Here is a 24,819-nt window from a genome sequence, read left to right as displayed (position 1 = left end):
TGCACATAAATTCCACCTTGGGCAGATAACTTGCAAACTAGGCAAATTTTACCTAAATTATTACATAAGTGACACTAATATATTAAAGCATTTCCGTGATAAACTGCTTTCCCAATGAAGAGCTGGAAAACTGTCTTTGAATTTCCAACACAGACGATTGTTTGATACATTTTGACTTTACATAAACTAATTGCTGTTACTTAATGCAGATGATGAAAACTCTTCTATGTTTTGTTGCAGATGTTGGTAAAACGTTGATCAATGATTCTGGGTGTTCAGAGAGAGCCCCACGGAAGGAGAAACCAGCTGACACTTCAGGTACTAATGTAATAAACAGAGAAACTGCTGTGTTCTGTCACAGTGAATGTGATACATAGAAGTCCCATTGTGGGATCAACTTAAAGCAACTACAGCTACTGGATCCATGAGGTTACTGCTGTAGGATTATTAAATGGAAGTTAACATGAGACAAATGGTGAGAATGACCTGATTGTAGAGGTTATAACTTAAGAGGAAATCTATAAATGTCATACAAATCAGGAACATAGGGTGTAATCTTAGTAATGGTCTATCTTTTAGCCAGAGTACAGCTAGGTAGAAAATTTCTCCCGAAGTGATATCATTGATGAAATTACCAACAACTGATAGAAAAATAAAGTCCCAATCAGCATGCAGATTTCTGTGTACACACTATACACATTTTACAAGATTTACCCCCAGATCTGTGCTCTTCATATGTCATAGCCATCGACTGAAAAGATGGTGACTCTGCACACTCCATAGAGATCTATGGACACTGCCGATCCTGAGTGCTTACACACTGCAGGATTGGAACGACATTGTTCCATCGTTGAGCGAGATTTTTAGTCCGGGTTAAAAATGTAATGAAACGATACAATGTGCTTTGGAACGATAATCGTTCATCATTGGAGCGTACAAACTAAAGCGATATCGGGCCGAACGGTCGTTTATCATGTGATTGGCACGATAATCGCCTGAAAACTCTGTATTGTGTACCCAGTCTAAGAGTCCTAGTTTAAATAAGCACAGATAATATCTGATAATGTCCAGCTTACAGGTAGGTGATCAGGTACCTACCATCTCTGTTATCCCTGCAGGACAGACATGTGATATTATATAAACCTATCAGCATCTTCCTAAAGCGGCTCAGAGAAGACAGGTTCCGCTGTATCCGAGAAAGGTGACCTCAGGGTTCAAATCCTTAGAGATGTCCGACAGCTGTAGAAAATATTTATAGGTCACCAACATAGAGTTCAGCTAATCTCTGGCTGCTACATTGTGTTTTTAAATTAAATTTGTTTCTACTTCAGTTATAAAAGATATCATCACATGATATAATATACGTAATAATGTACGACCTACTGTAAATTATAGGGATATTAGAGAACCCCTCTTAAACAGGTCATAGAACTGTGTAATAAATTACTGCAGGGGGTAGACTATCCCTTATAACACACAAGCTGGAGTTTACAAAGACACGCACATAGAAATGATGAAGCAGCACACTGACACACAAACATACACAATATTGACATATACAGACACTAAACTCACACAAACATACAGTGGATATTAGAAGGTCTACACACCCTTAATGAAATGACACGTGTTTGTGATGCATCATGTCCGACCAATTTACACATTTAGGGGTAAATGTATCAATGTCCGGATTCTTCAACTCCGGCGAGATCGGCGTCTTCAGCGCTTAAATTCAAAGCGGCGCTGCCTTGTAAAGGGAAACTTCCCTTTACAAGGCAGCGCCGCTTTAAATTTAAGCGCTGAAGATGCCGATCTCGCCGGAGTTGAAGAATCCGGACATTGATACATTTACCCCTTAATGTGACCTTGCAACCGGCAAGATTCAAGTGTAAAAATATAGACATTTTTTAGGAAAAAGGAGGGGCAATAAAAAAACCCTAATTGCATAAATATTCACACAGTTTCTTAATGGGGCTGTAGCTGTGTTCAGAATTAATATCATGTTGAAAGGTAATTAGCATACACCTGCCAGCAATGAAAGTGATTGTGATTTGCCCCAAATATAGGTCAGCTGTCCCTGTAGGACAGGCCTGTCCAACCTGCGGCCCTCCAGATGTTGTGAAACTACAAGCCCCAGCATGCTTTGCCAATAGACAACCTGTTGATTGCTAGAAGGGCATGCTGGGACTTGTAGTTTCACAACATCTGGAGGGCCACAGGTTGGACAGGCCTGCTGTAGGATTTCCTTGTAGTTTTCCTAGTTGGATCCTGCTGGGATAGCCATGGTCCGTCGTGCAGTATGGTTGTCGTAGTTTTGGTAACAATTACGGCCAAATTCCGTTTATGAAACAAACAAAACAAATTCTGGCAAAATACAAATATTTTGAAAAACAGTTTTGAAAATGTTGCTCATCTCCTACTCGGCCGTATATGAAAATTCTCACCCACGGCCGGGATAAGTGGGGAGTTACGAGAAAATGGGGGAGAACTGGCAAAAGCACTGCCAGCGAGGATCATATCTCTGGCAGCAACAGATGCCAATGCTGTCGGATCTTTCTGATGCCAGAGAGCATCGTTTGTACAGATATTACTCAAGGAGAAGCCAATGAACAAAGTCTATTGCTGTGTGTTGTATATATTCATAGGCTTTATCATTTTGTATACAATGTATGTTCTATAAGCTTCTCAGAAATACGTAGGCATTAAGCTGACACTACCCCCTGGTCATCTGCACAGGGTCTGCCATGGAACTCTTCCTTTCACTGAACAGTAGTGATGTTGTAATTAATGAGGACATCTCCGTGGCCAACACTGAGTTCTGGATATCCAAAGAACACTACTCATCCGACCAGGCGTTGTCCTGGTGTCTTACACGTGAGTAACTCTCTCCCTGCAAAGCGTTGTGTCATAGTTATGTCATAGTGCTGCTTAGTAAGATTATCCTGAAGTTCAGATAAACTGTGTATGATAGAACAACGGAACCACTATTTATCTACCGTGCGTGTTTGGCCGCTTTCTGCCAAGTCAAGTTTATGCACAAAAAACGTTATTATGGAGTGGCCCAATATTTTTTTGTTCGTAAATACTGTAGATATAATGTTGGCAGTAATACTGTATAAGCTGCTGTTATGTGATTAGGAGCCCATTGGCCCTGATGCAAATTTTGGGCCCCACATACTCACGGTCCTTATCAGTCCCAATCTGTGCACTTTCTTACAATTGTTTGGTTGGCTAATACAAAATAGAGAGCCAATTAGGGTGGCAAGTATACAAAGTTGATCCTGTTACACCGGCTAGTGGGCAAAACTGTGCCCCGATCTGGTGGACAGTGGGCAAAACTGAGGTCAATGTACTTGCTGGTCTCCACGGCAAACAGTCTCTCCCGCTAAAAGATGGAGCATATCCTGTCCTGCACTATACTCTGGATAATGGAGTCTAGTGAAGGTAATACTTATAGAAGGTCCCTCTCCTGCAGGGCACCTCATTTTCCCTGATGCATTACCAGTAGGGCCTTTGTCCGTCCAGTGGGCCCCTTCCAAGCTACAATCTTTAGTGTCAGACCCTCGCTGTCTTTCATGAACACCAATAACCCAGTCTACCGGTGCTTTTCACCTATAGCAGTCCCTTTTGCCTTAGAGCGATATATGCTCAAATTGAAACCCCAGGGAGATTATTTAAGTATGTGGGAAAAGCTTCCCAAAGTATGTTTCCCATGTGTAGGAAAATATGGTAAGGGTCACTGGTAATATTAATGGAGAGAGAGGGCGGGCTCCATTCATCAGGCCCATTCTGGGTCTTCTGGGCCTCCAGCATAAAAATGTAGGCTGATCTGCAACTTCACCTGTATGTGGGTGTTTAAAAAGCAGTCAGGCTTGACACGCAGTCTCTAAGACCTGGGGAGGAGGTTGGATGCCTACTAAGAGACTCTGCAAATGGTGAGCAATTACCTCTATGTTGTGCATGTGTGTGGGACACAAGGTCCTTTACAGGAGAGAGGGTGTTCCTGTGTGTTTAGCTAGTGCTGGTAAGGCAAGGAAGTTATTTTGAAATTTTCTCTTTTTTCTGCTTAATAACGCTGGCTGAGGCCAGTTGTACTGAAAACCCTGGACTTGTTTGACTTATCTGCTGCTGTTCATTTCCGTCTATCCCAGGAGATGGCGCCTGTTCCTCTAACGCGGTCACATTAGCAATAAGAGCAATTGACTCTAAAATTATTTTTTTCACTCTGGAACAATAGTTAGATATATTTTTAGTGCTATTGAAACTATTATTTTCGTGTTGAGCTGCAAGTGGTTTTTAATTCAGCGGAAATGGAAACTTCAGTTTATCTGCTTTCGTTTTTTCAGGGTGTGCGGAAGAAGAGTCTTGGTGTCGTCTTGCAGATTTACAAGACTCGAAGAAGGAATTCTTCACATGTATCATTTACCCAGACTCGTGGAGTTGTGATACTGTAACTAACCGTGCTCCAGCTAATTGTGACATTGCTCTCAACAATAAACCACAGTCTTTGTATCACAGGAAAGGTTTGTAGCAGTTACAATGTAACTAATGTCCGATATTACGCTGTAGACGCTTGATAAATGACCGGTGTCTATTCTCTCGGCAGAGACTTTCGGTAACAAGGTGAAACATTTCTACACTCCCATTCCATACCGGAAGCTGGCCGACATATCCGTAAGGAACAGAGTTATAGTGACTGGGACAAGTGTTTCCAATGGGTAAGATCCTGAGGACACTGTTTATTTGTTTAACCTTCAGTTAAATATGGAATATGGAATTGCTGGACCTCATAGCAAAAGTTGGAGGAAGGCTCTGTGTCCACCCTCCCTGGCAGGCCCTATAGGAAAATTTGGATAGGGGTACGGCAGTTCTGTGTTCCTCTTCTGAGAATGCCCGGTCCTTCACATGCGCTCAATGTGCATCACAAGTTTATAACAGGTTTCAAAAGAGCAAAGTGAGGCCTTGGAGGTAGCGTGAGCCTTGGAGGGAGGATGGGGGGGGCCTGACACAACATTGCTGGGCCCCTCCCACCTGTGGGTCCCGTACCCACTATTGCTAAACCCCTCATCCCTTGGCCCCCACTCTAATCTTCTGCTGGTGCAAGTGCTATGAGGCCCCAGGCAGGAACCGCCCTCCGCACCACTTACACTTGTGATAGTTCTACCACTGCTTTCAAGGATCTTTCATTATAGTATATATTTAACTAATCATCATCATCATCACCATTTATTTATATAGTGCCACTGATTCCGCAGCGCTGTACAGAGAACTCACTCACATCAGTCCCTGCCCCATTGGAGCTTACAGTCTATATGTAGTACAGCTACACCCCCTGCAATATGATGTGCATGAATGTCTTATGTAATAGATTCGCTCATCATTAATATGACTACAGAACATTTCTTTCAGAATCCCCTAGGACGAGCTCAGTCTCTCTGCTGCCTCTTCTCATCCTGTACACAAGCTTCCATAATTATTTGTATATGAGTTATGTGTACTTTAAAAAACAAATGATTTTATTATTATAACAGAGCAAATACCTCTAATTTATACTTTTGCATCAAGAAAATGTTTGTCTGGTTTTTTAAAAAAAAAAATTCCCTTAATTTTGTCACCCCCCCAAAAAACTTGCGGCCTTAATTTTACACAACATAAGCCCACCCCTGCGGAGCCCTGTGTATTAACACTAGTTAGAATATATAGTTGTCTGTTTTAAAAAAAATAGGAGACACTTTGCGGCTAATTGAATTCCCCCGAAGAGTAGTCAACTACACCACCAAGATTTTGATAGAAGAAGAACCTACAAGGACCATGTGGACTGAGTCTGCAAAAGCCCCTTATTGTTGTGTGTTTGACCGTCTGAGTGAAGAGAGCAAGAGATATGTTACGAGATGAGACCAACATTAAAAATCCATTGAATTATAATGCAATCTAATTGTTTATAATTATTGCTGCAGCAGCCATAATCATTTCAGGTAGATAGTCATAAATAGTGCAATAACATGTATAAATAGTGCAATAACATGTATAGTGTGATAACATGTATAAATAGTGTGATAACATGTATAAATAGTGCAATAACATGTATAAATAGTGCAATAACATGTATAGTGTGATAACATGTATAAATAGTGCAATAATATGTATAATAGTGTGATAACATGTTTTCTGTTTTATACTCAGATTTTTCCAGTGTGAGCTCCGCTGTGATGCAGATCCGTGCTGTAAAGGGTTTGGATATATGCAAAGACCTGGGATACAAGGTACTTAAAGAAACATGAACAATACCTGAGCTACACATGTTACCTGAGTATCATGGGAGCAGCCATCTTGTTATCTGAACCAATGTTCACCAGAATGCAGCCTATCCAATCATTAGGAGCCTCTAACCATCACTAATGAACGGGGCCTGATTGTCCAATAGGCTCACTAGGCTGCAGACTAGGGCGCTAAGCTTTTTCTGTGGGGGGTTGGGGGGCGCAGGAATTTTGGAGTTGCAACATTGTAACAGGGACAAGTATAAACTGAAATAACTGTTAAAATATAAGAGAGTAGTTGTTCAAAGTAAATAGAAAACAGGAAATGGAAATGAAGTAAGGTTTTAATCTTGACTTAATCCTGATGGTAACGGCTGAAGACATTGAGCCATACTTAGGTGCTTGAGAGTAAGAGAGTAGAAGAGACAAGGATGGCGGCAAGCGCAGGCGTGACAGCCCCTCCCCTGTCACATCTTCACCCTCAGTAGCGCTCATCGTGCCTCCGTTCTGTTATACAGTTCAGATTTTACTGAAAACGAAATGAGTGACAGGATTGTTGTGGCCCTTTTAAGAAGTGGATCTGAGATACGAAAACACGGAAACATAAACATTGATGGGGGGAGGAGGGGGAGGAAGAAAGACTTTAAATTAAAGACAAGTTAATTTTTCCCTACCACGTATTAGCCTGCCGTAGAAGGCGATGGGGGCTCTACGAGCGTATTAGCCGGGGGTGACCTGAACCCTTAATCAGACCCTGCTAAAGGACTAGTTGACTAATCTTCATGAGACTTAAGGCTGGTTTGCTACTGCTTCTTATGGTGGCGATAGAAATAACTTATCAACGCAATTTATCAATATTATATCGCCAGGGAAGCTGCACATATGCATTGGAACTGAACTCCCGGACTTGGCCTTTCAGTTTCACTAGTTAAAAAAAGCAAAAACACTAAATGGTTAAACATACAGTTTAATTATAATACTCTCTCTCTCTCTCTCTATACATATATATAAAAGCTAATAAAGATTGAAACACTATATAATAATAATAATAATAATAATAATAATAATAATAATAATAATAATGATAATAAACATTTTTTCATTCACATTTTTCTGTTATCACTGTTCTATTTGCACCAATGACCCTTGATAAAAAGGCTTCCCCATGCTTTTGTGAAAACCTGTGAAACCTATTGCTTAGACAGGTGTTATTCTTGTTTTTACAGGAAGAAAAAAATGGCTGCCCCGTTGCATGCTCTTAACAGGTGCACTTTCTGTGGGTAAATGTATCAAGCTGAGAGTTTTCTGGCGGGTTTTAAAAACCAATCAGATTCTAGCTATCATTTATTTAGTACTTTCTACAAAATAAAAGCTAGAATCTTATTGGTTGCTATAGGCAACATCTACACTATTCAAACCCACCGAAAACTCTCAGCTTGATACATTTACCCCCTGGTCTAAAGATTGGAGGTACATAATAGCCACACACAGGGAGCCTGCACAGATGTTCCCCTAGTACAGTCCAGGCAGACTGCGTGTCTGACAGTCAGTACGCTTCTTACATCCGGCCACAGACAGACATATGACGTTTTGTTGCTGGTCGGCTTCCTGACATTCCACCGATCAGCGTGAGCAGCCTGTAGGCGTTATTTTTTTGTCAGGAAATTTTTGGCAAATTGGGGTTAATTTCTGATTTTCCGAATCGGCGGATTCAAATCCCCATCTCTCATATGTACTTTTCTAGCAAACAACCCCTCTATGAAGAATATTTAATTTTACCTCCACAGTACATAGGCGTATTTACCATTCACTGAATATTTACAGTAATAAATCAATTGTAATCTTTAAAATAGCACAATTTCTTTTTTTTTTTAGACTTTCTAGGTGCACGCTTTAATGTCAGACTCTCTTGCATGATGACTTTAGCCCCAGGCCATCCTTGTCCTTGATTACAACATGTATTTTATTTAATTCCAACCTGTGCAGCGTCAGAGACCAGGTGTGTTGTACAGCACAATGCAGCACATCCACATGGCCGCAAGGCAGTCACTGTTATGATTAATAGGTAAAGCATTGAACAATGCGCTTACTTGCAAGTTAATTCGTAAACTAAAAGACAGGGCTGTAACCCACTGTAATCTGCTCTTAGTAAAATAAATAAATAGAGATTCAAAGCATTGCATTCATACAGGAGTTCTTGGAAAGGCTGGGAGTAGCTCACTTCTTAATCTCCGTTCTGTTCTCCCTTTTAAAGGAGTTTGAACACCCCACCCCTAGGTCCGAATTTCAGCATTTGCTGAAAAGCCTTCTCCATAGAGGCACTTGAGCTCGCCCTCTCTACCATATGTGCAAAATAACCGTACAAAATATGTTTATTTTTCTAGTTATTTAAAATGATATTTTTTTTGTACACTGGCAGACATAAATAAGGAAAAAATATGGAAGATGCAAGACAGGGCCGTCTGCGGTCTGTCTATATAGGGAACATAATCAAACTGGGGTACACTTATTAGTGGGGTGTCCCAAAGATTAAACCTCGCCCCCGTCATTTCATCATCATCATCATCATTTGTTTATATAGCGCCACTGATTCCGCAGCGCTGTGCAGAGAACTCATTCACATCAGTCCCTGCCCCATTGGAGCTTACAGTCTAAAATTCCCTAACACACACACACACACAGACACAGAGAGAGAGAGAGAGACTAGGGTCAATTTTGATAGCAGCCAATTAACTTACTAATAGGTTGTTGGAGTGTGGGAGGAAACCGGAGCACCCGGAGGAAACCCACGCAAACACGGGGAGAACATACAAACTCCACACAGATAAGGCCATGGTCAGGAATTGAGCTCATGACCCATACACTGTGAGGCAGAAGTGCTAACCACTTAGCCACCTTGCTGTCATTTGCAACCAACCTTATTATGAATACCCTGGTGGGAGACCTGTGAAGTAAGGAGCCCATCCTTAAATAATTGACTTTGTAAATGTAACTTTGCCATGTGAATTTAGCAGGACATTGCTTTTAGGTTGTGTAAACACGCACCCTCATTCTTCCAGAGAGGATGTGTTTAATGCTGGCCAGTTTGGGAATACAGTCGTGTTCGGAAGATGCGGGCTACTCTTGGCGTGTTGTAAACTGCAGCTTGCCAAATGAGGGGATGGAAACTTTGCCATTTGGGTGGTACCAGAAACCAGGTAACTGTATATCAAGTAATATAAAAAAAAATTAGCGCTTCTCCTTTAAGTGAGTATCTGCTGCTGAATGACGTGGGAAATAATCACCAAAACTAATCTCTTAATTGTCACTTATTGTGATAATGTAATGATCTTGCACATAAAGATAAAGATAGAGACATACAACTATTAAATGTTTATGCTCTTCTGTTAAAAAAAGGGTGGTAGGTATTGAGCACTCAGTAATATAAACAAGGAAGGAACTCTTACCCTAGTCTCTCCCTGATGGAACGTGATATACCGTCCTCCTGATTGTTCCCAGCAGACTTGCCTATCGATGGAGTTATTCTGAGAGATATTTTCTCTAGTGTTTGTGCAAATCTTCTTTACAACCTTTACTGCGTCCTCCTCCGTTCTCCTCCGTCCGTCCGGAGGTTCTTGGAACGCTCGTGGAACGCAAAGTGCTTCCTGGCAGTACAGAAGCCTGAGTAGCTCAAAAACCTTTTCAAATAGCTTCTAACCAACGCGTTTCGTCCTAATGAAGATATATCCTGAAGCACAGCAATTAAGTTACGCTGAAATTAAGAGATTCGTTTTGGTGTATATCAAGTAATGTTCTTTTTACACCTTTGTGTATGGATTTTAATGCAAGATGCCTTTTTTGTTGCCCTCATTATGGATTGAAAATAATAATGTATTTGACTTTCAAAACTACAGTTATAAATAACAGTTATTTAAAGGGTATCTCCCCTCCCCCCCTTCCAAAAAGTAAAAATGTGTGGAGTTATGTGAAATAAAAGAACAAATAAGACTCACTTGCCCGCACTCCCTCGATCCCTTTTGTCCAGAGATACTTGTAATGGTTTGGGGCTGGCTTGTTGTCTAGCAGTGTTGTCAAGGCCCCTCCTTCATCAGCTTCCCATACTGTCCTATTCAATAAGGGAGAACCGGTAGGCAGTGTTTTGGATGGACTCTTTTACATTTACCCCTCGGCACACAGAGGACTCTCAGACCATAGAGTCCAATGGGCACACAAAGCATATGCTTAAATTGACTTGTATATGGCCCATCAAGCCTTAGAGAAGATGTTAATTCCAGACAGCAATGACAAGACTCTGACTAAGTTCTTTCAGAAGATAAATACGTATAAAAGTATTTGTATAAACTAAGCTCATTAGCCCTGTTTCCCTATTGCAGTTGACCGTCAGACCAATGCTCCGGCCGTTTGTCCACCCGTCGATGTCACTTACAATACCGACCAAGAAGGTAATTAATTTCTTTGTCCCCTTGCATTGGCCTACATATGTTGTCATATGTTTATTTTATTCTTAAATAAGGAACAAGAAAACAAGAGAGCTGTATTGGGAGAACAGGTGAAAATTAATGATAATTCTCCTGACTAGTGAATCTCTCTGTCCGACAAGAAACACTAGTGACTGAGGCCATTTCAACCTTTAAACATTAAGGGCCTGATTCATCAAGGAATGCAAAGTAAACGTAACTTGCGTTTAAAAAATCGCAAGTAACTTGTGCGTACATACGCCTCTACTCAAGTATACGCAGATCTCCCTTGCACACCCTTTCTGTACATTGCCTACCTTAGTCCTCCCCATCCCTCCCACGTTCTGCCTTTCAAATTGTAGTCTTTTGGAAGTGTCGTTTGCGTGTAACCGTGAATTGCATGCAGTTGCGTTCACTGGTGTAAGCCTTGTTCTGGCGCATGCGCAGAGCAGTTTCATGTAAGATACGGCAGGTCAATGGACATACGTTCCTAGTTGAATCAGGCCCTCAATCATTAAGACCATCATGCTTCCTCTTTTGCAGAGTGTTTCTTTTTGTACCAATATTTTTTATTTTCATTATTTTACAAACCATTTACAAGTCTCTCTCTGTTCTACATAAAAATAAAAAAAAAATTGTATTGAATCCTGAGGTGTGATGCTTCCAATCTCCCAGTGCTGTGCGAAAAGCAAGTGCTGGGGGCAAGGGACTTTGGACCCTTCCCTTACGGTAAAAGACCCCATTCCTCCCCATCCACAGGAGCTAGAAGGCCCCAGAGGTGGACAATGGTCTTCGGGTCCCTTTTGCTGGAGCAAGGGGAGGCTCCTCGACCTCCAGAGACAAGATGCCCCTTAGTGTGCAATGGTCTTCAGGTCCATATTCGTCGCATGGCTTGGATGGGCCTCTTTTTCCCTGAGGTAGGCCAAAGATTCCCTTGAGGATCTGGTTCTTCAGTTCCCCTTAGAAGGAAGGAGCCTACGATGACTAGGGGAGAGGGTTGCCCATAAGAGGATAAAACCAAGAAAAAAAACGTGAAAAAGTGTACAGTATTCAATAAATAAATAAATAGTGGCAGTTAAGGCCAATAAAAAAATTGTCCTTGCCCCGGCTAATAGGCTCGGGCGAAGGAAAGATGGCACTGCCTGAAAATTAAAAGTGCAAAGTGCTGCCCAGGTGCACGCATTTTCAGGTTGTGGCTTTAGTGATGGAGCAGGACTTTGAGGTGGGCAGGGCTGTAGTGATCTTAGAAGTAGGTGGGATTCTATTTACTAACCCACCACATTCTAAGCTCACAAATAGCCAGATTTATTCTGGAATCCACGTGAATACTTTATTATATGAGAGCAAGATGAAAGGGCAATGTGTCAAACAGATGGCTGGTAGTTCAACTACTGCGGTCTTAAAAAGCTATAATTTCCACTCTGGCTAGATACACATACTTTTCTTTTACAGCTTCAGTAGTAACAGTTGTAATATTGATATATATAGCCAGGATTTCTTAACTGTAACGTTTTCTGAAAAACCTCCACAACTATTGTTGCTTTTAAAAGTACATGAGGATAAATGTGCAGCCGATGCGAATCCTGTGCACACTGCAAATATGTTTCGGCAACTGGAAGCCTTTATTTGGTGAATGTGCCCACTTATTGGCACATGCTTGCTAACTCTTTAGTAAAAGAGATCTAAATTTTAGAGATGCTCAGGCTCGGTTCCCCGTGAACTGATCTGAGCCGGCTCGGTACTTTTGCGCGCCCTTAGAATTGAAAACGAGGCTAAACGTCATTGTTACGTTGTCGGATCTTGCGAGCTTTGGATTCTATAAGTACCACCCTCCACGACGATCCTGCTAATTGTCATTGCTGAAAAAGAAATAATAGGTCTGGCAGGCTTGGTCTTCTAAATTTGCAGTCACATTGTACTGTGATATATAGGTAACATACAAAGAGGAGAGCTCTATTGCTCCACTGCTAATTGTCATTGCTGAAATAGAAATAATAGGGCTGGCAGGCTTGGTCTTCTAAATCTGCAGTCTTTGTTTGAAAGTGTATGAAAATAATATTGTGACATGTGAGGTGGTCAAAATTGACTGCAAATGACTTGAAATTAGTGTTATTGAGGCTAATAATAATGTAGGGGAAAAAAAGCACAAATGTGTGATTTTAGCAAAAATAATAGGGATTTTAGAAGAAAAATCGGGATCCAAAACCAAAAAGGGCGGTTTTGCCAAAATAGGAAGTTAATCCAGATCCAAAACCAGAACACGGGGGTCAGTGAACATCTCTACTAAATTTTACTAAATATATGTGTACGATATAAATGACTGAGCTACAGCGTTAGTGTAATTGCAAATTCCAAGAATGACAAAGGTTGCTAAAATGTAAAAAAAAATGAACAAGATGGTCAATTGAAAGTGCCTCTGTAAGAATCCAGTGAAGTTGTTCTATAGAATAAAACAGTATAAAAATTCCATATTCATTATATCTAACTTAGTTGTAATTAGAGTACGATAGGCGTGCACCATCTGCACTAATGGCGTAGTCTTTTGTTATAGTCTTCTTGATGCTTGATAGGCAGGGGTTCCAGGTCTAGTTGTAAGATCTTTGGAGTGCCGAGAAGCAGTCAGGTGAGGCTATAGTGTATCTGTAGCATGTTTACACCAAGATTAGTTAAGTAGTAGTGTGCAGTAGGTCACACTGAGTTCTTTCTTAGTTGCACTGCTCGTGCCTGTTTATAGAGTGGTATTGATTAAAAGAACACTAACCCAGGACTGACGTTGGTATCTTCTGCACCTACCCGCTGGAGATGACTCCATGAAGTCCTTTTCCGTACTCTACAGTACATGCACGTAAGTGGCTTCGTTGCACAAATTTCGCTCCCCTATACCCGTGCTTGTTCCGATACCTGCTCTGCTAGCTGCAGAGCAGGGACCTGGGAACTTAAGGTGGCACGTTTTTTCGGTGCAGACAGGCTGGCGGGTCACCCTGGTAAGCTGGCACCTCCTGCCAGGCTCACAAGGTTCCATCGGCCCTGCACTAACCCACTGCCTTGTGTTTATGTCCTTTTGTGGGAGGAATAGTATAATAAGAACAGTAATATGTGTTATGGAAGAGGGGGAGGTGGTGGAAGGTGGGGATAAGAGTAGGTGTGCATAAAAAACATGACCTAGCTTGTGTGTGTATACTTACCGCGTGTTGCTATTCCAGCCTTTATATTCAGAAACAAGTTTTCTAGCTTGCTCTGGTGTAGTTGTGCATATATATATATTTTCCTTGATGGGGAAATCAGCCAACAAAGCAGTGTTGTACTTGGTGGAGATCTGTTCTTCCTGTGCCTTTATGGATTTTCTGTAGACTGTGAGGATGAATCCAATCTCTAATCTCCAGCTCGGTGCTTCCTGACCTGTGTTATCAATGTCCAAGGTTCTGCATCATCCTTTTGACCCTGGAGCTTCCACTACTTGGTCAACTGTGGATCACCGAGCCTCTCTCCTTCTGCCAGTTCAGCAGCCTCTGGATACTCTCGTTCAAGACTCCATCACCCTAGTGACTAGGCTCTTTCTCCGCCGTAGCCTGCCCACTACTGTCAGAAGCTACTGCACACCTCCTGCTGGACCCCTGGAAGATTTCCGCTACACCCCTGCCCCAGACCTCTGTCTTCAATTCCCCCCCCCCCCCAATGGGCCACGTAGACCCCTTTTGCTGGGATTCCTGGTTACTGGCATACTGCTCTTGCCTGGAACCGTCTCTTGCCTGTATTCTGGCCTGCTCTGAACTTGGTCTCCTTTGCTATGCCTCCTGGATACTGGTCTACTGTTCCAGACACCCCTGATTTCCTCTCACTTTCCCTTAAAATAGCACCAAACTATTTCCACCAGCCCCTCTCGTGCCTTCTCTGGAGCGCGCCAAGCTCGTGCCCAACCTGTCTCCAGTACTCCTTTCACCTTAGTGCTTTCTCAGATCCATCCTCCTATTATTTCTCATTACCGTCTCCCTCTAGAATGTAAGCTCTGATGGCCAGGTCCCTCTACCTATGCTCACCATTGCCCTTATCTGTCCCGGTCTTTATCTTATTTAAATAATCTCACTTCTCAATTTAAAATCTATTTCTTGCCTGTTCCGGATCATAGCGCACCTGCACTGAATTTCTGTTACACCTCAGCTTATGGCTATAATTGTTCAGAGAAGCACATGTTTATAAGTCAGTCTTTCTGTGATCCCCATTTTATTGTATACATCCCTATTGTATTACATACATTTTTATTCTATACATTGACTACTATCGGTTCTGCTTCACCCTCTCATTTAAAATGGACCAGACATCGACCCTAGTGGTCGAATTATAATGGTAAACTGAAGAATGATTGCCTCTTCTCTCTTCCATATGGGAGTGCTATTGTTTGTATTATAAAGATCTTTATAGAATGTGTAGAATGAGTGTATGTGAAACCTAATTACAGCACCAGTGAATATTGCATGAATTCAATATTGCTTATAAAATAGTTTGTATAGATATAACTTTATTCAGTTGAAAAAAGCAAACAAAATCCCAGCACGTTATTGAAGTAATTTAAAAATAATACATTTTTTATTCTAAGAAACAAAAAACAAAAACAAAAAAACAAATCAGATAAGAAGAGAAAGGATGAGAGGACGCAGCTGTTTTCTGTCAGACGAAGGGGTCAGCACCTATAAATATAATGTACCCAGCTATAATTTGCTGGCTGTCTCAGCGGAAGAATGACAAAAATTACTAACGACTGTAGTTTTATACTATACTGGCTTCTGTAATTACAGAGACAAAATGATAGGCTTGTAAGATATTTTGAAACAAATACACGTTTAGAAATCACTGGCTGCCGTTTCACCTGTGCCTGGGAAGTCTTCTATATTTCTACACCACATAATGACACAGCTGGGACAGAGTCACGGCGTTCTATGGTAATAGTAAGAATGGTTCTACAATAAACTACAATCAAATACATGTGATATTGGACTGATAAATGTTTGTAGATAATCACATGCTTTTCGGCTTCAATAAATGTCTTCTTTATGTACCAGACACTACTAGTGACCATTTTCGACTGTCCAAAATCAGGTGATCAGGTGACGATTGAGGGCAATAGAGAATTTTTCAGAGTAGAATGGAAAACAATGTCAGTTGAGGGGATTCTTTATTATTTTGGTTTTTTTTTGTTTTCTTTTGTGCATACTCACTTATTTTTCCTCTCAAACCAGTTATGTTTTTTATGTAGAAAATGACCACTGATACCTCTTCAATTTCACTGTTCTGCTGGATTTCCCAATGGAGAAGTCAAAAGCTCCATTTAGGTATAATTCTGTGGACAGGGCAAAGCATGATGGTGCAGCATCATTGAAACAATGACAAATCTGTTGTACGTATTTCCAGAGGCGTAGCAATAAGCTTAGATGCCCCGAGCATGCCCCTCCCTGTTTCAGTTATTTTCTGCCATTCTGTTCTCCCTTCCCTCCTGGTTGCCCCACCCCCTTTCTCCCGCTCCCTCACTCCCCACTCTCCAGTACTTACAGGTTTCTCTCTAGTGTCACAATCCATGTGCGATTCAACATACAGAGGAGCTTTATTTTTCTCACCTCCATGTTCCTCTAAACACCGCGAGTGAGTGGGAAGTAATGGTGCCGCAACTCTTAAGGGAGCAGGAAGGAGGTGGAAGAAAAAGACGGAAAACACAGCTCTCCAGGATGATTACATTCTAGAGGGGGGGGGGGAGCATTCACCCCCTCTGCCCCACAGAGTGCGGGAGCACATGCTCCACTTGTTTCGTCCACATTACGCCCCTGTGTATTTGTAACAATATTAAATGTTTGCTATGTTACTTTGTACCATCTCTGTGTACTGTGTTCCGTATCTTCACTCAGCCTGTGGTGTCCAGCCGGCCTGGACTGGGAATCTGGCACCTCTGGCATTTGCCTGATGGGCCTAATGAGTCTGAGAGATTGTTGGTGGGCCAATCTGGGCTATAACTATAATTGATGCTTCCACTGCACACTCTACTATCTATTAAGTACAGCAATACAGTATCGGGGGCTGAGTCATGAACTACCCTGAGAAACGTGGAGCCCTCTGTGGCGTCAGTAGGATGGTCTTTATTTAGCATTGGCTGACGTGCTTTACATACCAATCTTGGTTTTCAGTCCCAGTCCGACCAGACATTAAGGGGCCCATGTAGAGTTGTAAGCAAATAGCGTTTCCGGCATATAATATGCTCTTTTACTTCTTTGCATGCCCACAAAACACTTTTTAAAGTTGGGGCTTGATACTAGTGTAAGTTATAAATTTATAACAATGACAATCAGCTTAGATGCGTCCAGCTCAACATATCCCATGTTGGGCTGGACAGAACATTTTGTGAAAGAACCTAAGTTTGGATGCATCCTAATTATGCCAGTAGAGCCAGGGTTGGTGAACGGGGAACTATTTGGTTTTAATAGAGGGAGTCAAAAAATAAGGGTGGTCTCCTCAACTAATCCCACCACTGAAATGCTTGGGGTAGCCTCCTTGGTGGCTGTGGTGGCTAGGGCACAATGGGAACCCCCAAAGTAGGCAACTAGGCAGCCCAACCCAAAGTTCCTATGTGATGTCAAATCCAAGGTAGGACCTTATACAACTAAAAACAATCACCTGTTTTCCATTAATATCTTTAAACCAAAAAAGATGGATTACCCCCATCACCACATTTCAAAGCTCCTATTTCTTCATGAACAGAAAGGCGAGACAGACTGGGTTATGTTCCATCCTTACGAGGCAGGACACTGAGTTTTCCTCCCCCAGATAACCCCTTGCTTTCTTCCAGTATCTTTAGATTTTCCTGCCTCTTCTGTCTTCTTCTTCCCTCTTAGGCTTCTACTTTATCTTCTCTCTTCTGTTCCGCTTGGTGTAATGATGGGCACTCAGAGCCTCTTATACCCTGCACTACGCTCTGACTGGTTGGTGTTGCCACACTTGTGGCTTTCTTTAGACAGTCTCATTAAGGACCAGGACTGTCTCTAATAAAAATATAATGTTATTAAGAAATAAAAACACATGTATTGATTGTTACGAGCCTCCACATTAGCCGTGATGGCTCAGCTGGATCTGCCCTTGGGTGCCTCCCAGCTGTTGCTCTGGCAGCCAGGACGTCACCTCTGGCCGCAGCGTCCTGGCTGTTGCCAGGGCATCTGGGATGCTCTTCTCCCTGCCGCTGCGTCCCACCATTTAATCTGACAGTCAGGGTGCGCGCGACTAAGGCTATTTAATTGGAAGCCTCGTTTGCTGATTAGAGAGGCTGGTGTTCTGCCCTGTGATTGGCTCCTTTCTGTATTTAAGGCAGGGAAGGCTTAGCCTGCTCCATGATTCCTGTGGATACTCGGCCTGTTCTGATTGAGTCCCGTTGTGACCCTTGGCTTGTTTCTGGACCCTACTTGTTCGCTGATTGCCCCTGACCTTTGGTTGTGTCTCTTGGATATTCCCAGCTTGCTGCCAGCCCTGATCTTTTGCCTGTCCGTGACTACCCCGCTTGCCTCTGACCCACGACCTCTGGCCTGTCCTTGATTATCCATGTGCTGTGCCGCTGGTTCCTCTGCCTTTACCTCCGTACTACTGTGACTGTGCATAAGCTTTTACTACACTAGAGTTAAGTCCTGGGGGCAGCCAAGTACCTGTAAGTTCACCAAACCCTACGGGAAAGGCGGCTGCTAGAGGTGAAGACCTCTACCACCAGTTCTAAAAGCTCATTTCAGTTGCTGGTAAGCCGTAACATTGATTATATTTGTTAGTGCTAAAATTGTTATAACCTTTTGATAAACCAACCAGGGTAGCAGAGTTGCTTTCTAGAAGAGCTCCACCAAAGTGATGGTACTCCCCTGCACCCACCTGCAGTACTGCAGTGTTCTCGTGTCCGGGAAACCCAATATACACATCATTCCCACTGCAGTAACACTCTACAGAACGTTGAAGGACAGGTGTATTGGTTCAAAGTTCTTCTGGATGTGGACCATAGAGAGCTTACTATTACCCACACAGGCAGGGGTGCATAAAATGGGGACTTAGGGGTTCATGAAATGAATGCATTTAGCAGCTGTAGCATTGATTGTCAAAGAGAAAAAAATAACAGGTGAATTTCTCCCTCAAGAGTTACACCAGTAAACACTTAATTTAGATTTAGGACCCAGTCCAGCTTTTGGGTGCAACAGTTGCATCTGAAAAAAAACATTGCGTTGAAGGGGCATAAATGTAAAATATACAACATGATTAAAGTTGTGAGAGGGGTGTTCACTAGCCCAAGGCTGAAATTCAGTGTAAAAATAGAGCTAGTGTGTATGTCTATGTCGTGTGCAGTATTTACTGTGCATGCAAAATACGTTTATATTTGCACCCTCCCTTTGCAGTGCTGCTCGGTTTATGAGGCTGCAAATTCTACACCTGGGCAAAATATGCACCGAACGCTAAATCAGCCCAACTACGTTTTCCCATCTCAGTACATGATTTAACATATTGACATTATTTTGTCTTTAATAACGATTTGAACAATTTGATAGAAAATGTTTTGTAAGAATGTTTTAATTCATTCTCTCTTCTACGTGACAGTGTCTGTGGGTGAATGGCTGATCGTGGACAGCTCCTCAGTGGTCATCGATCCTTCTCTATCCAAGTACGATACCGTGCGGATCAGCCGGACGTCTCCCAGTACGCTCAGTAGGGAGCAGAGATATTGTCTGTCAGGTAAAGATATTATTATTGTTTATTACAATGCCCCCATCTGTGGGCTTTATTTGTGTGTATTATGTATTAATAGAATGATCATATTTAATGACATAAATTAAATCTGAATATTATGGTTAATATGATAGAATAATTAATATGGCTTATTTATGAATGTGTGCAGTGCAGTCACCCATGGCAACCATTCAGCAGTTACATTGGGTCAGTCTAATGCAAGGTACAATAATATAAGAAATACCTGATATAATGAGTTACTGTACTGTGTAGTTGTGTACCTTTTTAGTAAATAGCATCATATGGACCTTTGGCTACCCTTAAGGCAGGGGTCAGGGAATTTTTTTACCTTTTACCCCAAAATATCTTTAGATACGCCGACGTTACCCCCTTGATTTGAAAGGAAGGAAATCATATATTATTAATTATTGGAATTCAAAATTTTATTGAATCTGTTCAAAATTTCTTTGAAAGCTTCAACTTCAAAACTTCAGGTTTTGGAGAAATGATGTTGCTTCATTTTTGATACGAGAGCATCAATATTGGGGCATTTTGATGTCAGAGCAATTTGGATACAGTCTTTAGCGTCCAATCGATTTCTCTGCTTTGTTTCTATGTTCGTTAGAGTGGAAAATCCTTGTTCTCAAAGGTAGGTTGTTGCAAAAGGCAGCAACTTTTTGACTGCCTCATCTTGTGCAATGTTGATGCCTTTGCAGCTGTTGACATCCAAAAATATGACAGATCTGCTTTGTTTTCAAAAGCATTACGTGCTTCTTTATTGCATCGAAGGTCAAGAAGTGCCTCTGCCAACCCTTGAGGCTCTTCTGGTACAACAGCAATTTCACATTTAAAGGGGTCTACAATCCAACTGACAACATGTGAATTGGAGGCAATAACCCCAGGAATTTCATTTTGACCCTATTTGAGGTAATTTACCCCTGTTCCCTGACCACTGCCTTAAGGCTTATTCACACTTTGTGATGCTTTTTTTATGCACACAAAAATGTTCGCACACACCAGGGGAACAGATATATTATAGCTGCAGCGCCGTTACCTGTGTCCTCTGGATTTTGCACACAGTGCTCCTGTCAGTATTACCATCACTAATCTATATGATAAATATCTTTTTGGTCATACTCAGTCTTATTTTTTTACTGTGTTATTTTTTTACTGTGTTTGTTCCCAGTTTTACAGTGATGCAGAGTATGTGGGCACTATGTAAAAAATGATGATAATAATAATAATGTTAATAACGTGTCCTCCTCCCCTTACAGCAGCACACAATGCACCTGGAATGCAGATGTTTAGTTTTGTTGCATCCTGCACGCTACTGAGTACGACGAAGGCATTTACCATAGAGATCAATAATCTCTCTAATAACAGGTGTTCCAGCTGTCTCCGTCTTACTGTGCCACGGCGGCAGTAAAATGTAAAAATTTATTTTATTTAGTGTGTTTGAACCTTAAAACAATTGCATTCTTCCTGTACAGTAGATGTTTTTTTCATGCAAATTTAAATATAAAAGACTATTTTTAATCAACATCTTCAAAAAGGCCTAAAATCAGTGATGGGTAACAGGCGTCCCCCCGAGCCTTCACCTACTGTCCTCAAAGTGTATCGTGTTGCCTGTGCCCTCCTTCACCCCCACCTAACATACCCCTTAATGCCCCTTTATACCCCAGCTAATTATAATGCTGCACTCGCATACATTATATATCATCCTCTTTACAAACGTTCCTTGGTATACCAGGTCTAGCTTGTGTTTTAAGCAGACATTATAAGGAGTCAGCACTGTATATGTGCAAGCCAGAAGTGTCATAATGACTGACCCTGCTGGATGGCTTAAGTGGCTGCTGGTACAGTCTCACAGCTGGGGTTCCTTGGCTAACAGCATTTTTTTTTTACAAAGAAACAAAATATGTTTAACATTTTAAAGAGGATAATACATTACAGGACTTTACATAAATAAATTTGAGTAATATTGGCAACATTGTTTCCTCTCTCCTCAGAATGTGCAGCCGTCCAGTCCTGTGTTACCACGACTGTTACTGTGCAGGAAACGACAATAAGATGTATGTTTTACCCCGAAACCCAAATCTGCGACTACAATCTGAAAGGTCATCGCTGTCAGCTTATGGTGAAAGAGGCAGCAACTTATATCTACAGAAAGAGAGGTGCAGTAAACATTGTATTTAAATAAAGTTTTAGATTGATCAATCTTAAATAAAGGGAAAAGTTAAGGTGTTGCCCATAGCAACCAATCAGATTTTAGGTATCATCTTCTAGAATGTAGAACCTGGAACCTGTTTGGTTGCTATGGGCAACACCTCAATTCCTCCTGTTTAGAAGGTTTGATAAATATATCCCTTAAAGTATGTGTTTTATAACACATTAAGGGGGAGGGGTGGGGGGTTTAAGCAGACTCTGGTCACCTGTGATAGTTTCTGAGAGTTTTATGTCATGCATATGTTTTTAGTGTTGTTAATACTGCAGACTGAATAAAATTCTATCATAAAGAATAGTGTATTTGACATAAAAAATAACTTTCTTATGCATTTTTTTTGTATGATAGTTCAATATTATGAAATCCTGTCGCCTACGCACAGACGCATCCCATTAAAAGGAGGATTTGGGAAGTTACCGTTCCAGATTTGAAAAAAAATGTGCACATAATTTTAAATGTGTCAACCCGTTTACACGTACTTTGTGCGTATTCATGAAACATGAATTTATGCTCAATCCATATTTTTTCTGCACATGTGAATCAGCCGTTAAACTCCAATTATTGGAATTAAAAAGGACTTGGCTAGCTAGAAATGTCAAGGAATTAAATGCTCCTCAAGGACCACCAAGGCGGCAATCCGACAGAAATGGATTTTAAGCGCTAAATTAGCAACTGTGTTAGTTATGGAAATCCGAGTTCCGTGAAGAATAAAATGAATGTTATGAAGTCTTCACATTTTTTTAAGTTTCTAAGGTTTAGAAGATTAAGATTCACGCTGTTCATTTATAGATTTAACAGGCAAAATTGAAGTAATTTCTTAAACTCCCTGTTTCAGCTCCTACACGACCTTTGACACCGGTGACCATTTCTCATGGCGCTGTATTGGGCAAGTTCCAATCCGTTCTAATTGGTTCTGACGTTAAGAATGTGGATCAGTACCTGGGTGTCCCTTATGCCGCCCCGCCAACTGGTGAGAATCGTTTCCGTCCGCCACAGCCATTTACCTGGACAGGTACCCGGAATGCCACCTTTGTCAGGTGAGTCATATGATATTTTTTGGGCCAATCAAGGCACAGGGGCAATCTGCTTCTGCTCATTTGTGATGTCTTTACTCCTCCTTTTGCGCTATACGGGCCTGATTGATTAAGGAACGTAAAGCAAAAAAAGGAGTATCTCTGCACCTTGGCAAAACCATGTTGCAGGTAAATTTAAAAGGGGGGGGGCAGATTTATAGTTGGGGTAGGACATGTCCTAGATCAACTTTTTTTTTCAGTGTAATATATGTAAAAATATATCAAGTATTTGTGTGCCTTACGGGAAAAACAGCCAGTATTTAACTTGTGTGCAAAATAATAAACTAATTTGCACCCCTTGCATTGTAACATGGTTTATCCAGAAGAAAATGTACTCCTTATCTTGCCTTACTTTCCTTAATGAATCAGGCCCTACATCTGCTTGTGTGTAAGATAGCTGCTTTGGCATACAGAACTTTACGTAAAAATGGGTGAATTTAGCTGAGCCGCGGGTAGTACCAAGCAACCGATGCTGTCACACAGCAAAACCCCAGAAAAGGGCCACTTTTTGTTCCAAGTATTTTATTAAGAAAACAAAAGTTGACTGTGCTAAAGTTAATGGATCTGATTCATCAGGGAGAGCAAAGCAAAAAAAGAAGTAAATTTGATCCTAGACAAAACCACGTTACATTGCAAGGGGTGCAAATTAGTTTATTACTTTGCACATAAGTTAAATTTTCATGTATCACACAAATACTTGTTAGCTTTATTTTTACACTGAATTTTAAAGTTGATCTAGGACACGCCCTATCCCAACTAAATGTCTGTGCTCACATTTTAAATTTAATCCCCCTCCAATGCAACATGGTTTTGCCAAGGTGCAAAGTTGCTCATTTTTTTTCTTGCTTTACTTTCCCTAATGAATCAGGCCCAATGTGTGCTGTTAGTTTCTGAGAGGTCGCTCAATGGTCAAACTCCCCCCAATTAGTTTTATCACAACACAAGAGTCAAGCAAGCAGCTAAACCACAGGGCGTGTGGTTGCAAAGTAAAAATAAGTGTGTCCGTTTACACTAATATCAAAAGCTATTTTGGGAGGTTCTCTTGAAGTTGGTGCTACCCGCACAACTAAAATAGCAACAGAATTTTCCTTTATGAATACATGCAACATAACAACCTTCTGAACCCCTGAGAGCTTCTCAGTTCACCGACTGACTCAAAAGCTTTACCAAAAGCAGCGAATGCTCCCTCGAACCAGAGACCAACATCAGGGAGTATAATTACTAAACTGCGGGTTTGAAAAAGTGGAGATGTTGCCTATAGCAACCAATCAGATTCTAGTTATCATTTATTTAGTACATTCTACAAAATGACAGCTAGAATCTGATTGGTTGCTATAGGCAACATCTCCACTTTTTCAAACCTGCAGTTTAGTAAATATACCCACTTAGCTCTGAAAGATCAGCGAGGCTAAATATTAATACGTTTATTATAGTCAGCTAGTGGGTACACTATAAATGTATCTGTGCAGTTCAAATATGGGTCAGATTGGTAAAGATATATATATAGGCGTCAGTGAGTGGGTGAATGTTTTGTTTTTTTCAGAAGAGCTTAGAAGGGTGGTTTGACCTCATTAATTGTTAGTTACACCCCTGGTTGGAATAGGGTTGGTATCACATTTTTTTTTTTTAGAAAGAGAGAAATCTTTATTCTTATGTCAGAGAGAGACAGAGGGCTAGATTTACTAAGCTGCAGGTTTGAAAAAGTGGGGATGTTGCATATAGCAACCAATCAGATTCTAGCTTTCATTTATTTAGTACATTCTACAAAATGACATCCCCACCTTTTCAAACCCGCAGCTTAGTAAATCTAGCCCAGAGTGAATTGTAAAAAGTGTTTTAAAAACCCCAAAAAGATTTATAGAGATGCAATGACAGCATTTTTCCACAGGCAAATGTGGAGCATATCATTTTGTTGGCCAGCTCCCAGATTATGTCTACAAATCAAGTTTAGCGACCCATTGTTTGGATCTTAGTTAATAAAATTGTCCTGTCTACAAACAAAGAATATTTTTCCAAATAAATGTGGCATAAAAAGTGAAAACTGTGGAATTGTGTTCAATGATAACAACCATCTTGGT

At 41.2% G+C, this 24,819-nt stretch overlaps 1 protein-coding gene across 1 annotated transcript in view; it reads left to right on the top strand.

Moving 5' to 3' along the window:
- Window positions 1–24,819, top strand: part of TG (thyroglobulin) — a 186,108-nt gene that overhangs the window by 79,745 nt on the left and 81,544 nt on the right. Inside the window, exons 29-38 of the mRNA XM_075211467.1 lie at window positions 241–318; window positions 2,737–2,874; window positions 4,347–4,523; window positions 4,607–4,718; window positions 6,184–6,263; window positions 9,317–9,454; window positions 10,631–10,699; window positions 19,316–19,450; window positions 21,454–21,618; window positions 22,504–22,705. Of these exons, the coding sequence (XP_075067568.1) occupies window positions 241–318; window positions 2,737–2,874; window positions 4,347–4,523; window positions 4,607–4,718; window positions 6,184–6,263; window positions 9,317–9,454; window positions 10,631–10,699; window positions 19,316–19,450; window positions 21,454–21,618; window positions 22,504–22,705 (1,294 nt within the window). The remainder of the gene's footprint in view (window positions 1–240; window positions 319–2,736; window positions 2,875–4,346; window positions 4,524–4,606; window positions 4,719–6,183; window positions 6,264–9,316; window positions 9,455–10,630; window positions 10,700–19,315; window positions 19,451–21,453; window positions 21,619–22,503; window positions 22,706–24,819) is intronic.

The sequence above is a fragment of the Mixophyes fleayi genome, chromosome 5 (genome assembly GCF_038048845.1).
Source record: "Mixophyes fleayi isolate aMixFle1 chromosome 5, aMixFle1.hap1, whole genome shotgun sequence".
NCBI lineage: Eukaryota > Metazoa > Chordata > Amphibia > Anura > Limnodynastidae > Mixophyes > Mixophyes fleayi.
Note: the sequence above shows the minus strand (reverse complement) of the source record. Positions and strands in the feature narration are given on the sequence as shown.